This window comes from Nycticebus coucang, chromosome 20, assembly GCF_027406575.1.
Source record: "Nycticebus coucang isolate mNycCou1 chromosome 20, mNycCou1.pri, whole genome shotgun sequence".
Classification (NCBI taxonomy): Eukaryota; Metazoa; Chordata; class Mammalia; order Primates; family Lorisidae; genus Nycticebus; species Nycticebus coucang.
The window spans coordinates 38148921-38163836 of record NC_069799.1 but is presented as its reverse complement, the minus strand read 5'-3'; the positions used below and the strand labels follow the sequence as shown (position 1 = coordinate 38163836).

The window sequence follows — 14916 nt, the reverse complement described above, 5'->3', positions numbered from 1 at the left end:
CTCCTCTTCCCCAGGCTCCCTTCCCAGGTCTTCCTTCCCATGTTCTTCTCCCCCCAGGCCCTCCTCCCAGGGTCTCTTCCTCCCCAGGACCCCTCCCTGATCCCTTCTCCTCCCAGACCTCTTCCCCATGCCCTCTACCTCTCCTCCTCCCAGGTATCCCTGCTCCCCAAGACTTCCTCCTCCCCAAACCCTCTTCCTCCCAGATCCTTCTCCTTCCCAAACCCTCCTCCTCCCCACTAAGTCCTCATCCCCAGGGCCTCCTCCTCCCCTAGCCCTCCTCAACCCAGGTTGTCCTCTTCCCCTAGGCCTCTTGCTCACCAAGCTCGCCTTCTCCTAGGTCCTCTTCTTCCCCAGACCCCTCTCCTCCGTCCTCCTTCCCCCTAGGCCCGCCTCCATCCACCCCTCCCCACCCCCCCACCGCCCTCCTTCCAGGCCCACAGACACCAGACACTCCTGTGAAAGCAGCAGATTGAGATGTGGCTATAATTTAAAATACATTTATTTAGTGTTTCCATTTGTTTCAATTCTGTTATACAAAGCTGTTAAATAAATACATTCTCCACAGTCACTTGGGTATACACCTAAGAGCTACACAGATGAGGTAGAGAAATCAATCGGCTCACACAAGACTCCAAGCACAAAGATAGGGGTCCTTCTCCCATCTGCCCCTCCCTGCCCACACCTGGCCACAGGCAGGCCCTGGTCCAGATCCCCCACAGTGGCGCAAGTTGGGAGAAGGCAGCTGGGACCACCTAGCTCCACAGTGTGGCCAAACAGGGGGCATCCCTGGCACTCCATGTCCCACCTGCACCACACTTCTTCCTCTCTGCTGCAAGGAAGAGAAGCACATTAAACAGGAGGTTCCAATAGTTGGGAGTCACTTCTTCACTCAGCAAGACATTCTAATATATATCTGTATAGAGACAAACCAGCCAGCAGACATTTTCAGTCTGCTTTGTTTAAAAAAATACTTTTCTGAATATTTATGACATAGAGCTAAATGCGGTATTCAATAAAAAAATACCCTTCCTCTGACTTGCTGCCTTCCCACAGACCCAAAAGTGACTGAGCAACAGTCTTGTCGTGAGAACATGGCCGGCTCTGCTGCTGGGGATCCCGGCAGGTGCAGATATTTGGGGAAGACACGTTTGTGCCACCCTAACTCCTAGACGAACCTGCATTAGACTGAGGGACAAACCCAATGTCCTCTCCCTCTGACAGCCACTGCACACAGCCACCTACATTCTTTTCTGGGCACAAGACCTTGGGGAGGCCACCCATCTTTGGGACGGTTTTCTCAGCATGCAGTTATGCATGGAGATGTTCTCTGAACCACAGGAGAAGAAACTTTACTATATACATTATAAAACAGGGACAACAGAGATCCACATACACATAAATAGGTTTTCTTTTAAAAACAGTCCCCAGCCTCCGGGAGACCCCAGGGCTCCAAGGAACCCGCTTGCTCAGTAGTTCCTGCATCCACACCCACAACCCACCCAGATGGAGACACCCACCAGATGAAGCCCAGGGCCAGAGGCTGCTGTTCACACCGCAGACCAGCATGGCCCAGTGCTCTGAGGAAGGGCATGGCCCTGCTGACCGCTGACCACACCAGCACAGCATGCACACACATGCTCATAAGACACGCACACATGCACACACACACTCAAAACACACTAGGCCAGCATAGGCCACCCTTTCCCCTGCAAAGACAACAGCACACCCAAAAAGAACAACATTCCACTGTCAAACCCAAGCCCAAGACTCTCTCCACCTACATCTGTCCCCACATTGCCTCTCCCCAGTGACACAGAGACAGTGTGGGCTTCCTCGTGGCATGAATGAACCCGCCCTGCACCCTCACCGCAGCAACTCCCTTGGCCACCCCCAGCTGCAAAATCTGCACTGGGACACCCAGACGCTAGGTCAAGTGCCCGTAGGCATGGAACAGGGACAACTGCACAGCACAGCACGGCACGGTTGGCACGTGGGTGTAGGAGCTGGCTTCCGATGGCCCGAGGGCTGCAGCTAGACACAGCTTGCTTTATTTCTTTAACAACAAAAACATATCTATCTTGATTTAGTGGTTTCAAACAACAAAGCAGATCAGAGGCAAACAGGAGGGAACGTGTAGGGACGGAAGAAGAGGCCTTCCCAGATTGGGGCTGAGCTGAGAGCAGTTTGGGGATAAGGGAGTCGCAGCCTGGGGGATGGCAGGGACGGAGGAAATAATAATTATTATATTAGTTAAATAATAAGAAGAATAATTTAAAAGTCACGGATATTCACTCCAAAGAGAAGTGCTCAACGTCAGAGAGGAAAGGGCACCGTCCCCTGAGCCTAGGCATGTGGGCAGCTGGGCCCCCAGGGACCAGGTGGGCTCTGTCCTCTCCTAGTGGTTTCACTCTCTGAAGACAGTGCTGCTGTTGGGACAGCCCATGCCAGGCCAGTCTCCCACGGGTGGCCACACATGCATGAAGGCCACATGGTGATAAAGGTGCCCATGCCGAGGGCTGCTCCTCACCCGGGGCCTGGCATGCTTGGACAGGGTCAGCTCGGAGAGCATCGGCGCAATGCTCTCGGGTCAGAGGAGGAGGCTGAGGCGTGGGGCACAAGCACGAACCCCACCCCAGCCATGTGCTAATGGAGCCCCTCAGCCCTTGCAGGTGTAGACCTCCTCACGCTGTGTGCACTGCCTGCACTCCACGTAACAGCACCAGCGCACCTGGCACTGGCAGGGCCTTGTGACTACCCGGCTCTGTGTGTTGTGGCCACGGCCGCAACATATGCTCTCACAGTTCTTCTCACGGTGGCACCTGCGGCCAGCAGTGCCCGGGGAGAAGCGGCCAGCCAAGCAGAAGCTGGGTGAGTCATCTAGATGCACGAGCTCTGGGGTGCGGGGCAGAGGGTCACTGCTGCCCGACCCCGAGGCCCGGCTCCTCGGTGGGGAGATGGCGCCTGCCTCGCCAGTGGCCTCGTTGGTGGTGCTGCCCACTTTGAGTGCCGTCTCATACTTGTGCTTCAGGTGTTTGCCCACCTCATGGAAGGGCGCCAGTTGCCGCCAGCAGGTCCTCACTGTGCATGAGCCTGACACACCGTGGCACTTGCAGGTGGTCTCAACGCCAGCTTTGATCACCTGCCAGGAGGGAGAGAGGAAGACATAAGGTCCAGGCCAGACAGGCCCACCAACCGCCTACAGAAGCCCTGGAGAGGCCAGAACCATCACATGTCCAGCCGAGGCTCCCAACTCACAGGCCTGTCCCTCCTCCTCCAAGCCATGGACGCCCAGGACAGAGACTCTGTGGCCAGCTCCTTGGTCCCCACTGGGGTCACCTCTGCATCTCTATGAGGAGAGGCTGGTCCTCACCCCTTTAAGACACTCCCTTCCCACTGAAGTCTGTGCCTGCAAAGGGCAAGGCCGACTGTCAACAATCCCAGCCCTGTCAAGATCTCATGTGTCTGGTCTCAGTGAGTTGCTCACTGCTTGAGTGAGGACAAATGTGACCTCACCCCGTAGTCTATGTCTGGGCTGATCATGCACTCACTCATTCTCCAAGCACTGGGGCCAGGTGCTGTCACATGTATAGGGGCTTCCCCCCACCCCACAGGCCACATGAGTCAGCTTGCTGATGTAAGTAGATATAGACACCATAGAAGTGCGGAGGCCACACCTCCTGGTGAGAGTAACTTCTAAGGACAAAGAGAGCTCTGCACTCTAGGAGGGCTTCCTGGGTGGCTGTAGAGAGGAGAGGGCTGCACCCCTCACCCACAACAGGCAGAAGCAGGCATGGCCCAGCACAACATTCCAGATCTGGGGAGCTGCTAGGAAACCCTCACTGGGTCCTTCACCACCTGGGGACTCAGGGCCCCACATGTAAAGACAGGCCAGTGGGAAGGCCCCTTCCCAGGTGGGACCCGAGCCAGGCCTCTGCGCTCCCACGCCAGACACCCCCGTGAGGGTTGGCTCAAGGAGGATTAAGAAATGTAGCTACCCTCTGGCCAGGCAACTGAAGAGTCATATTTAATGATGCTTTGCTGAGAAACCCAGACCAATTTAATTAAAATGTGACTGACCCAGGCTACGCAGAGCTAATGGAGCACTTTTCACATTTCTGACTTTTCATTAATCGCTTACAAAAGGGCCAAGTGGGCAGGGAGGGGCTGGGCACAAGGAGAAGAAAAGGTCTTGCCTTTGGGATTTAATCCACCTTCACTGCCTCCCAACCCCAGCAGGAAGAGCTCTGCTCCAAAAGGGGGGAAATTGATTCTTGAATAAGTGGGCGATTCAGAATGCTGACTTCTCAATAAAGAGGGGCTCAGAGCAGGGCCGGCTCTAATTACGTCGTCCCGCAGTCCCAACATGAACAGGATGGCAGTAGGAGGAAGAAACACCCCTCAGCTCCTGACAGAGCAGCCGGCCCTGCCCATCTCATGGCCTTGGCTGAACCCTGGGCCAGTGTTCTATGGTCCAGCTTGTTCGGGCTTAATGGCAATGCTGAGGGTTCTGTCCAGAATGAAGGTTATAGAATCCTATGCCTCCTCCCAGCAGTGTGGACATGGGAGCCAAGAGGCTGCAGGGAGCCCAAAGGACAGCCAGAGAGCCAGGTTCACCCAGCCAAGCCACAAAGCAGCCAGTGGCCCCTGGAGGGCTCACAAGAGGGCCAGGAGATCCCTTTCTCCCTCTCATCTTTTGAATTGGGTTTCTGTCCCTCAGAAGAGAATCCTGGTCACAGACAGGGCTGCAGATACAGCCCTGACTTAGAAGAGTGGGATCCCCTGGCCATCCTGCCTGCCCTGGCTGCCATCTACCAGATAGGGTCCAGCCTGCCAGTCTCCTGGTAAGATAGCCTAACCAGAGAGATCATCCTGGTGACCTGGACCAGCTGGGTCCAGATATACCCACCTCCTCTTAACAGGGAAGAAATTGGTTGCTGCTCTCTTCTGTGTGGGGCTGTGGGAGCCTGCTCCATGGAGGACGAAAGAGACTGTCTATGGTAGACCATGGAAGACGGGTCCATGGAGGACCATTGGCACTCCTCCAAGCCTCCATGTAGGCACAGGGAACACTCCAGGGCCCTGGTTGGCAGAGCACTGGTGGGAGCAGAAGTGACCTCCACCCTTTCCTATGCTGCTGACCACTTGCTGAATGCCCACCCAGCTGCTACCTATCTCCAGAGCCCCTTTCCATCTCTTTCTCCTACTCAGATGGCCTCTGTCTGCACCCACCCTTCCCTGCTCAGCCCCGCCCCACTTGCCTTTACACCCACAAGGTTGTTGTGGAAGTCCACACGAGCTCGCAGGTCCTTGCTTGACCGCCTGCCCAGGAACTCCTTGACAAACTTGCTGCTATACTTGAGGTTGTCCCCACAGCCTCCCCACTGCCAGGCCTCGCGGTTCTCCAGGTCGGGTGCCTCGTCACACGTGCAGCGCTCCATGCGCCCGGCGCTGCACGCCTTGGCCAGTGCATGCGTCAGGCCAGCTGAAGAGATGGCGTAGAGGAAGGCAGTCTCCTTGAAGCCTGAGGTCAGCAGGATCCAATCAGAGAGGCCTGGGGTCCAGGCCTCCTGGGAGCTCCCGTTTATTTCACATGTGTTGCAGCCAAACCACCCTCCAAGAGCACATATTCTGTGTGGGAGCTCTGAGGATCTTTGCTGGTATTCAACTCCTGGGGTCAGGGCAAGGGGTGCTGTACCTTCCTGGGTAACCGTGGGCACCCAGAGAGCAGGGAGGCACTTGCACGTGCCCTGGAAGAGGGGCTGCTTTGGGAAGTGGGGGAGAATTCAGAGGCCACTATGGCTCTGGCCCAGTGACTGGAGACCCTCACCCTACTTTCTAACCTACAAAGCCCCTTGCCTTGAGGCCCTTAGCAAGTCCTGTCCTGCCCTGCCCTGGTTCTCAGGTCCCCAATTTTTAAATATGCCTCCCACAGGTACCTGCACCTTCACACAGAAGGGCAGAAGAGAGAAGAAGGTTTTTGCCTGGAGCAGAGGCCACTGGGCCCTCAGCCACCTGGCATGAGTCAAGAGCCATCATGGCAGCTTGAGGTCCTGCCAAAGGCTGCACAAATTGGCCCACACCACTAGGAAGAATTGTGCCTGTGCTGAAGGGAGGGTAGGCCCCAGGGACAAGGCCTTAGGTCCACTGGGGGCATCCCCAGGAGTGTCCCTAAGGGTATGAGAGGAGATGGTTAGTACTCACCTCGCTTGAGCAGGCTGGCCCGGTAGCGGCCCTCCAACGTGCAGTTCCAACGCTCAAAGCGGAATTGGAACTGGCACTCAAGTGCGCTCATACTGACGGCCTCCACCAGTGTCTCGGCTACGCCTGGGTCCCTGCGGCACATGCGCCGCTGCTTCCGCTCCAGCTTTAGCCGGTCACAGGCCTTGTAGTGCGCCTGGGCGGCCGCCTCGGGTTCCAGCGTGAGCGGAAGGATGGTCAGAGGTTCACTGCCGGTCAGCCTGGGCACAGAGAGGCGAGAGTGAGCCAGTGCGCTATAGACAGCAGAGTCAAGTGCACACAGCCCCATGGGAGAGCAGCGTAGCCAGGGGGCAGGAAAAAACTAAAGTAAAATCTTCGGACCCCCCGGCTGATTGATTGGGCCCCTCTTGGCCAAAGGGACCACAGAAATACCTTAAAGCTAAGTTGCTGGCCGTGAGAAGGGAGGTCAGACATGCCTTGTCATGGCCTCCCCTCTTCTTGGAGACAGCCGTTGTAATTCATTAGCAGGCCTAAGGCCATGCAAGACAAACTCTTGCTGACCTGCAGGACCTGGCTGAGGCCCTGAGCTAAGCTGACCTCTTAGGCAGCCCCCCAGAGACCGCTAAGCCCTTATCTCTCTGTGCCAGTCCCCAGCACTGAGGACAACCAACCCAACCTCAACTAATGCCCAGGTCCTGACCCTGGCCTATGGGGTCAGCCTCAGGTTATCACCTGTTCACCCTGGGAATGACCATCGTCTAGTTTTGTCAGCTCCGTGCTCAGACCACCAGCCTCAATCCAGATAGGTGGACTGCAACAGTGGGGGCCAGATACAGCCACTTCGAGCAGACCCAGGACTTCAGTCCTTGGGAGAGGGGTCCACCTACACACAAGCAGGGCTCAGTGCCTCTCACCACACAAGCATCAGTAGAAATAAGCTCCCCAGGCCAGTGCCCTGAAGGAGCAGCTCCTCCCTCTCTGGGTCAGCTCCCTTTGGACAGGAAGCCGTGGGCCACATTTCTTCCTTCTCCCTGAGGTGGGGAACAGACCCATGGGAAGTGGAAGCCCAGCAACGTCACCTGGGGTACAAGCAGGGTAGAGCAGGAGGAAGGAGGTACAGAGTGGGAAGGGGTACAACTGGGTGCAGGCACAGGAGGAGGAGCAGGGCCCAGGGTGCAGGAGAGGGGTGGGGAGGGGCACGGTTGAATGGACCGTGAAAGGACCAGAAAGGACCAGTGTGGTAGGCTAATCAAGAACCCCTACTGTTACCTCCCATGGGCAAGGACCCAAGGCTACCACAGGATGTCTGCCAGCAGGGCCATAGGCAGAGGACACAGACGGAGATAGATGGAGACCCCAAGAAAGACCCCCCCCCCCACACACACACCTTCTTCACACAGGTTACTATGAGGGTCTCTGCCAGGGAAAGCCATGGTCAGGATTTGGGACACACACCCTTGCACCAGGCTACTAAGGGTGGAATGGGGTGACCCACAGGCCCTTCCAGTCAGTCCCAAAAGTCTTCAGGATGACACAAGCATGAGAGAGGCTCACGGAGAGTATGGGTGGGCTAGGCAGTTCCTCTCAGCAGGGATACTGTCCTGAGAGGCAGTTAGGGAGAGATTGGGGGTTAAAGTAAGGAAGCACAGTTCATGTCAGGGCCCCAAGGGTCACCCTGAGGAGTAAGATGGGGCTGGTGGGGCAGAAGTCCCTTGAAGCCCCACCAAGAACTATGACTTCATCTCAAAGGCTTGAGGACCCTGAGATGGGGCTCAGCAGAGGGAATGGACTCCCCAGGAGCATTGAGACCAGCACTGTGGACATCTAAGTACAGACAGCTCCAAGTCGGAGGGCCAGAGACCAGAGGTCCCAAGACAGCGGCCCATGTGGAGCCCAGATGGGTGGGGGCTGGGCCAGAGCCTGGAAAAGCTACACTCCACACACAAAGGCCACTGATATGGCTGATATGGCAGAGACCACAGACCTCTTCCCCAGATAGGAATGTCACAGTTGTGCCCAGAATGTGTGTCCCCACAGAAAAACTACAGTCTCCCTCCCACCTGCACCTCCCATAGGCCTGGATTCTCCAAGACGGAGTAGCTCTATGCCGGGGCCAGCACGTCCTAGCATCCAGGAGAACCCCTACAGGGGGTGGCATGGAGGACCTTGGGTGGTTGCAAAACACAGTGGGGTGTTTGGGGAGGAGGTGGGGGAGGGAAGGCTGACATCAGGCAGTCTATATCAAATCTCTGCACATTGGAACCTGAAGCCAGGGGCCTCCCGACGTGACCTAGCCAACGGGCAGGGGAGAAGGGCAGAGGTCCCACCACCTGCACCCATAGCCTCAATTGCCCAGCACAATCTGTCACCAGCCAAAATTAGGCCAGAGTCTGTGGGGCCAAGAGAGCAGCTTTAATGGTGATTAACTCCATCCCCCACCCTCTCTTGGGACGCTCCCAGAATCACAAAGATGGCAGAGCAGTAAGGCTGGGTGTCCCTGGGCAATGTGAGGTCTTGCTCCAAGGTTGCCCTGCCATCTGGCTGCAGGACACCCACTATGAGCCCCTGAGAACCCCAGACCCAGAAGTAGCTCCATAAACACAGCCATAGACAGCTGACTCTGTTCTGAACTCAGGTGGGGTTGGCGAGTGTTACGTCTACACTGGCAGAGGGTGTAGAGGGAGAGTGGTCCTCATTCCTGGAGTAGCTGAGGCCTGAGGCCCGAAGGCAGTCATAGGTGAGTATTTCAAATTGTAAAGACTTCTGTATAGCAAATAAAGCAGCACAGAGTCAGAGGACCAACAAACAAATGACATATCAGGGAAGTGTCTGTAATTCACAATCCAGAGCAGGGGCCAACTGTGTGTGTGAGTGGAAACATACCTTTTCCTATAAATCAATAACTAAAGGAATCAGTAGAAAACAAAACAAACAAACTTTCCCAGGTCAAACTTTTAAAACCTATGACATGAAAAGATGGTGGCGATAGCGGTCGGTTGGGGGTGTCAGTGGGAGCCGCGTGTCTGGCGGGAGGGACCTGAATTGCATTCCTGAAACAGCTGACACTCTAGGGGCTGTGGCCAAGCAGGGGTGAGGGCCGGACCTCGACAAGCAGAAGGTGGGGTCCAAACTCTGGGGTGGAGAAGGGCAGACTAGTCATCTCCAAGAGACAGGGGTTTGATTTCTTCTGCATGCCTGTCTTCCACCCGCGTTTCAAGAGGGGGTTCACTCAGGAACCTGCTAAGAATCAGTCCAGCCCCCAGACACAATCAGACCTACTGCTGTCAGGAAGGGACTGGAATATGCTAATTGTGGGAAAGCTTTCTCCATGGATTCGTCCAGATTCAAAAGTGGAAAAGATCCGCAGGAACTCTGAGGTGGCCATGTTGCAGGAACTGAATTTTGGTGCATATCTGGGTCTTCCAGCTTTCCTGCTGCCCCTTAATCAAGAAGATAAGGTTCTGACCAACCTGGTCAGAATTTTGACCAATCACATGCACGCTGGCCACCACTCCTCCATGTTCTGGATGCAGGTACCCTTGGTGGCACCAGAAGACCTGAGAGATGATATAATTGAGAATGCACCAACTACACACACAGGAGTACAGGGGACAGGGGAAGACATGGATGTGGTGGCATAACTTCCCGACTTTGTGCAACTATAGCAAGAGAATTGCAGTGGCTCTTGAAATTGGGGCTGACCTCCCATCTAATCGTGTCATTGATCGTTGGCTTGGGGAGCCCATCAAAGCAGCCGTTCTTCCTACCAGCAGTTTCTGACCAATAAGAAGGGATTTCCTGTTCTGTCTAAAATGCACCAGAGGCTTATCTTCCGGCTCCTCAAGTTGGAGGTGCAGTTTATCATCACGGGCACCAGCCACCACTCAGAGAAGGAGTTCTGCTCCTACCTCCAGTACTTAGAATACTTAAGCCAGAACAGTCTTCCACCCAATGCTTATGAACTCTTTGCCAAGGGCTATGAAGACTATCTGCAGTCTCCACTCCAGCCACTGATGGACAATCTGGAATCTCAGACATAGGAAGTGTTTAAAAAAGACCCCATCAAATACTCTCAGTATCAGCAGTCCATCTATCAATGTCTGCTAGACCGAGTACCAGAAGAGGGAAAGGACACCAATGTCCAGGTACTAATGGTGCTGGGAGCAGGTCGGGGTCCCCTTGTGAATGCTTCCCTGCAGGCAGCCAAGCAGGCTGACGGGCAGACAAAGCTGTACGCTGTGGAAAAGAACCCAAATGTTGTGGTGACGCTAGAGAATTGGCAGTATGAAGAATGGGGAAGCCAAGTGACAGCAGTCTCATCAGACATGAGGGAATGGGTGACTCCAGAGAAAGCAGACATCATTGTCAGTGAGCTTCTAGGTTCTTCTGCTGACAATGAACTGTCACCTGAGTGCCTGGATGGAGCCCAGCATTTCCTAAAAGATGACGGTATGAGCATTCCTGGGGAATACACCCCCTTTCTGGCTCCCATCTCCTCCTCCAAGCTACACAATGAGGTTTGAGCCTGTCGGGAAAAGGACCATGACCCTGAGGCCCAGTTTGAGATGCCTTATGTGGTACGGCTGCACAACTTCCACTAGCTATCTGCACCCCAGCCTTGTTTCACCTTCAGCCATCCCAACAGAGATCCTATGATTGACGACAACCGCTACTGTACCTTGGAGTTTCCTCCTGGAGGTGAACACAGTGCTGCATGGCTTTGCAGACTACTTTGAGACTGTGCTTTATCAGGACATAACTCTGAGTATCTGTCCAGAGACTCACTCTCCTGGGATGTTCTCAATGGTTTCCCATCCTCTTCCCTATTAAGGTCGCTCATATACCATTGGCCTCTAGTTCTGCATGCAAGTGTCCAGAGCCTTAGAAGCAGCTTCTGGTTCTGCTCCAGTAGCACAGAAGGTGCTATGAGTCATCTGGTCCACCAGATAGGAGCATTTGGATCTGCTTTCCTACCTTACATCAAGGTGGGCAAGGGATAAGAATTAGTTGCAGGGCTCAAACCACCCTGTGAAGATCTCAGGCTAGGGTGAGAGGAATTAGTGCTTGATCTGAAGCTACACACTCAGTCTGAAGAGCTCCCTGGAATGGTCCAGAGAACATATGGTTGGAACAAATTTTCAGCCTTTCCTCAGTCCTTCTCTGTTCTTGTTTTGATGGGTTTGTGTAAGAAGAAATACAAATAAAGTTATGGTCCTTTCCTGCTCTAAAAAATAAATAAATAAATAAAACCTATGACATGGGCTCCGTGCCTGTAGCTCAGCGGCTAGGGCGCCAGACACATACACCGGAGCTGGAGAGTTTGAACCCAGCCAGGGCCTGCCAAACAACAATGACAACTATAACCAAAAAATAGCCAGGGTTTGTGGTGAGTGCCTAGAGTCCCAGCTGCTTGGGAGGCTGAGGCAAGAGGATCACTTAAGCCTGAGTTTGAGGTTGCTGTGAGCTGTGACTCCACAGCACTCTTTGGAGGGTGACACTATGTCTCAAAAAAAAAAACCTATGACATGATCTTCAACCTCAAAGAAATGCCCATTAAAATTACATTGATTACCTGGGTGTGATGTTTTGCACCTATAATCCCAGCACTTTGAGTGGCCAAGAAGAGAGGACCACTTGAGGCCAGGAGATAAGAGGCCATAGCAAGACCCCCCCACCCCATTAAAAAAAAAAAAACCTATATTGATACATTATGTTTCACTCATCAGTTAATCACAGACCAAAATGTTTGCTAAGATTATTGTATAGGATCTGCTCCTCCATGACTGGAACTCTGGAATGATGTATCCATAAAATTTAGAATTAACCCACTGCTATGGCCTGAAGGTTTTTTGTCCCTCCTCCCCTAAAACTTCTATGTTTAAACCTAACCTTCAAGGTGATGGTATTAGCAGGTAGGGCATTGAGGAGGTGATAAGATCATGAATAAGATTAGTGTCCTTATAAAAAAGGGATACCCGAGAGCTCCCTCACACAGCAAGAAAGCACCATTTGTGAACTAGGAAGCAAGGCCTCACTGGACACAGTCTGCTATGCTGTGATCTTAGACTTCCAGTCTCCAGAGCTATAAGCAATAAACATCAGTTGTTTATAAGCCACCCAGTCTATGGTACTGTGTGATAGCAGCCCACAAGGACTAAGATGCCCATCAATTCTCCTTCTAGAAACACAGGCTGCAGATGTGTTATACGATCCTCACTCATCACGCACTTGGATACACAGATCCATCCACTCAACAGCCTTTGGCACAGTCCATAGAAAGCAGCAGCCATGTGCGTTGATTCTGGACTGCCCCCGGATGCGCTCAAGCAGAGCCTGGCAGCATGCAGGTAAGCTCTGCAAAGACCCTCTATGTGTGTCTGTGGATGCACCAGATAGAAAAGACCCACAAGGGGGGAGTTCATTCTTCCCTGCATAGCTGTGAGTTGTCTCTATGGGCTGTCCAAAGCCTACAGCATCCATTCAACATACACCACATGGCACGGGCCAGCCCCCTGCCTCTGGTGTGACCCTGGCTGCCTGGCATGGCATGGCACAGACCTCACCCACCCCATGTGGCGCACCTGCCACTGGGATCAGGGCAGCTGCTGGGGCAGGGTGTGCAGTGTGTAGGCACAGACCTCCCTCCAGGCAAGTGTGGGAGTTCTCCCAAAGGAACCAAAGTTCATTTTATCAAACTTCCACATTTGACCTCTTTTGCCTGTTCCCGTTTCTGTCTCATTTCAGAAATCTACCTCTATTCCTAGAACCTAAACTATCTCCCAAAAGTGCCTCCATCTCTCAGCACTTCGTCCAGTGGAAGCTGACTTGCACATTGATGTCAGGTGGGGTCCAACACCCTTCCCACAGGAGCACTCAAGTATCCCAACATGACCCATCAGAGAGACGACTCTCCCTGCTGCCCTGCAATGCCCTCAACACAGCATCACTCGTGGCTCATTCCAAGTTCTTCCCTGGGCCAACAGCACCCTGAAGCTTTGCTGGGACTTTGTCAAGAGTTCCTTCCTGCAGGTTCCTGTGGACATGTCGGTTCTGTGTTTGTGCATGACACTTTAGAACTGGTGCAACAAACCTCACACACTCAGTGAGGATTTTTCTGGATCAGATAGCAGGGAACTTCTGTGTCTGCAACATTGTGCCCCTTGGTCAGTGAGTGTGGACGTTGGAATTCCTTCCCACTTCCCCTCACCCAAGGATCTTCCTCACCCAAGGGACTCTCGGTAGAGTCAGTCCCAGATTCTGGGTTGGAAAACAGATGTAAAACATCTTTACAAAGTTCATTTTCTGTCCATTTTGCCAACATACAAAAACACAATTGAGTCCTGCACTGACTTAGTATTCAATGACCTTGCTATGTGCCATAATTCATCTCTAAATACCTTCAGGTATGCATCATACAGTTTGCAAAGAGATGAGTTCAGTCTGTTTTGTTAAGTTTTTAATTGACAATAATTGTATGTATTGGTGAGGTGCGTGAATGTTTTGACAAATGTGTACACAGTAGAATGGATGGCTAAAACTAGCTCATTAACATAATCATGACCTCATCTACTTACTCTTTTGTGCAAAAATCTCAAAATCCTTTTGCTTTTTTCCTTTTTTTTTAATTGAGAGAGAGTCTCACTCTGTCACCCAGGGTTGAGTGCCATGGCATCAGCCTAAGCTCACAGCAACCTCAAACTCCTAGGTTCAAGTGCTCCTCCTGCTCAGCATTCCAAGTAGCTGGGACCAACTGTGTCCACCACAATGCCTGGCTAATTTTTTTTTTTTTTCTATTTTTAGTAGAGATGGGCTCTTGCTCCTGCTCAGGCTGGTCTTAAACTCCTGAGCTCAAGGGATCCTCCAGCCTTGGCCTCCCAGAGTGCTAGGATTATAGGTGTGAGCCACCGAGCCCAGCCAAAAATCTCAAAATCTCATTCTTCCCATCTACCTGAAACTTTGTGCTCTTTCAGCAACATGTCCCCAATCCCGTCAACCCATTTCTAGCCTCTAACAACCACTATTCCAGTTGCTGCTTCTGTGAGTTAGACTCTCTTAGATTCCACATATGAATGAGATAATGAAATATTTGTCTTTCCGTGACTAACTTATTTCATTTAACATGATGTCCTCCAGGTTCATCTATGTTGTTGAAAATGACAGGATTTCCTGGTGGCACCCATAGCTCAGTGGATAGGGCATGGACCACATACACCAAGGCTGGTGGGTTCAAACCCGGCTGGGGCCAGCTAAAACAACAATGACAATTGCAACAAAAAAATAGCCAGGCATTGTGGCAGGCACCAGTAGTCCCAGCTACTTGGGAAACTGAGGCAAGAGGACTGCACAAGCCCAAGAGTTGGAGGTTGCCATGAGCTGTGATGCCACAGCACTCTACCCAGGGCGACAGCTTGAGACTCTGTCTCAAAAAAAAAGAAAAAAGAAAAGAAAAAGGAAAAAAAAAAAAAAGAAAATGACAGGATTCCTTCTTTTTTAATAGCTTAGTAGTATTTGATTGTGTATATAGGCTGAGCATTCGTAATACAAAATCCAAAACACTACAAAATCTTAAATGTTTTAAGCACTGACATGATGCTTAAAGGAAGTACTCACTGGAACATTTCAGATTTCAGATATTCGGATTAGGGATGTTCAATTGCGAAGTATCTGCAAATATTCCAAAATCTGCAAAACAAATCCCAAATCCAAAATAGTTCTGAT

At 52.5% G+C, this 14916-nt stretch overlaps 1 protein-coding gene and 1 pseudogene across 4 annotated transcripts in view; one reads left to right on the top strand and one right to left on the bottom strand.

The window, feature by feature from the left end:
- Positions 1-481: 481 nt before the first annotated feature.
- Positions 482-14916, bottom strand: part of WNT9A (Wnt family member 9A) — a 32385-nt gene continuing 17950 nt past the window's right edge. For 2 of the 3 annotated variants that reach the window (XM_053572963.1, XM_053572965.1), the window contains exons 2-4: positions 6202-6458; positions 5259-5521; positions 482-3139 (exon numbers count right to left, since the gene is read on the bottom strand). In XM_053572963.1, the coding sequence (XP_053428938.1) occupies positions 2657-3139; positions 5259-5521; positions 6202-6458 (1003 nt within the window). In that variant the 3' untranslated portion in view covers positions 482-2656. The remainder of the gene's footprint in view (positions 3140-5258; positions 5522-6201; positions 6459-14916) is intronic. The other variant, XM_053572964.1, reaches the window with a different exon arrangement.
- LOC128573077 (protein arginine N-methyltransferase 5-like) lies at positions 9352-11083 on the top strand (annotated as a pseudogene). Its single transcript, XR_008376307.1, has one exon. The product of XR_008376307.1 is annotated as a protein arginine N-methyltransferase 5-like (transcript).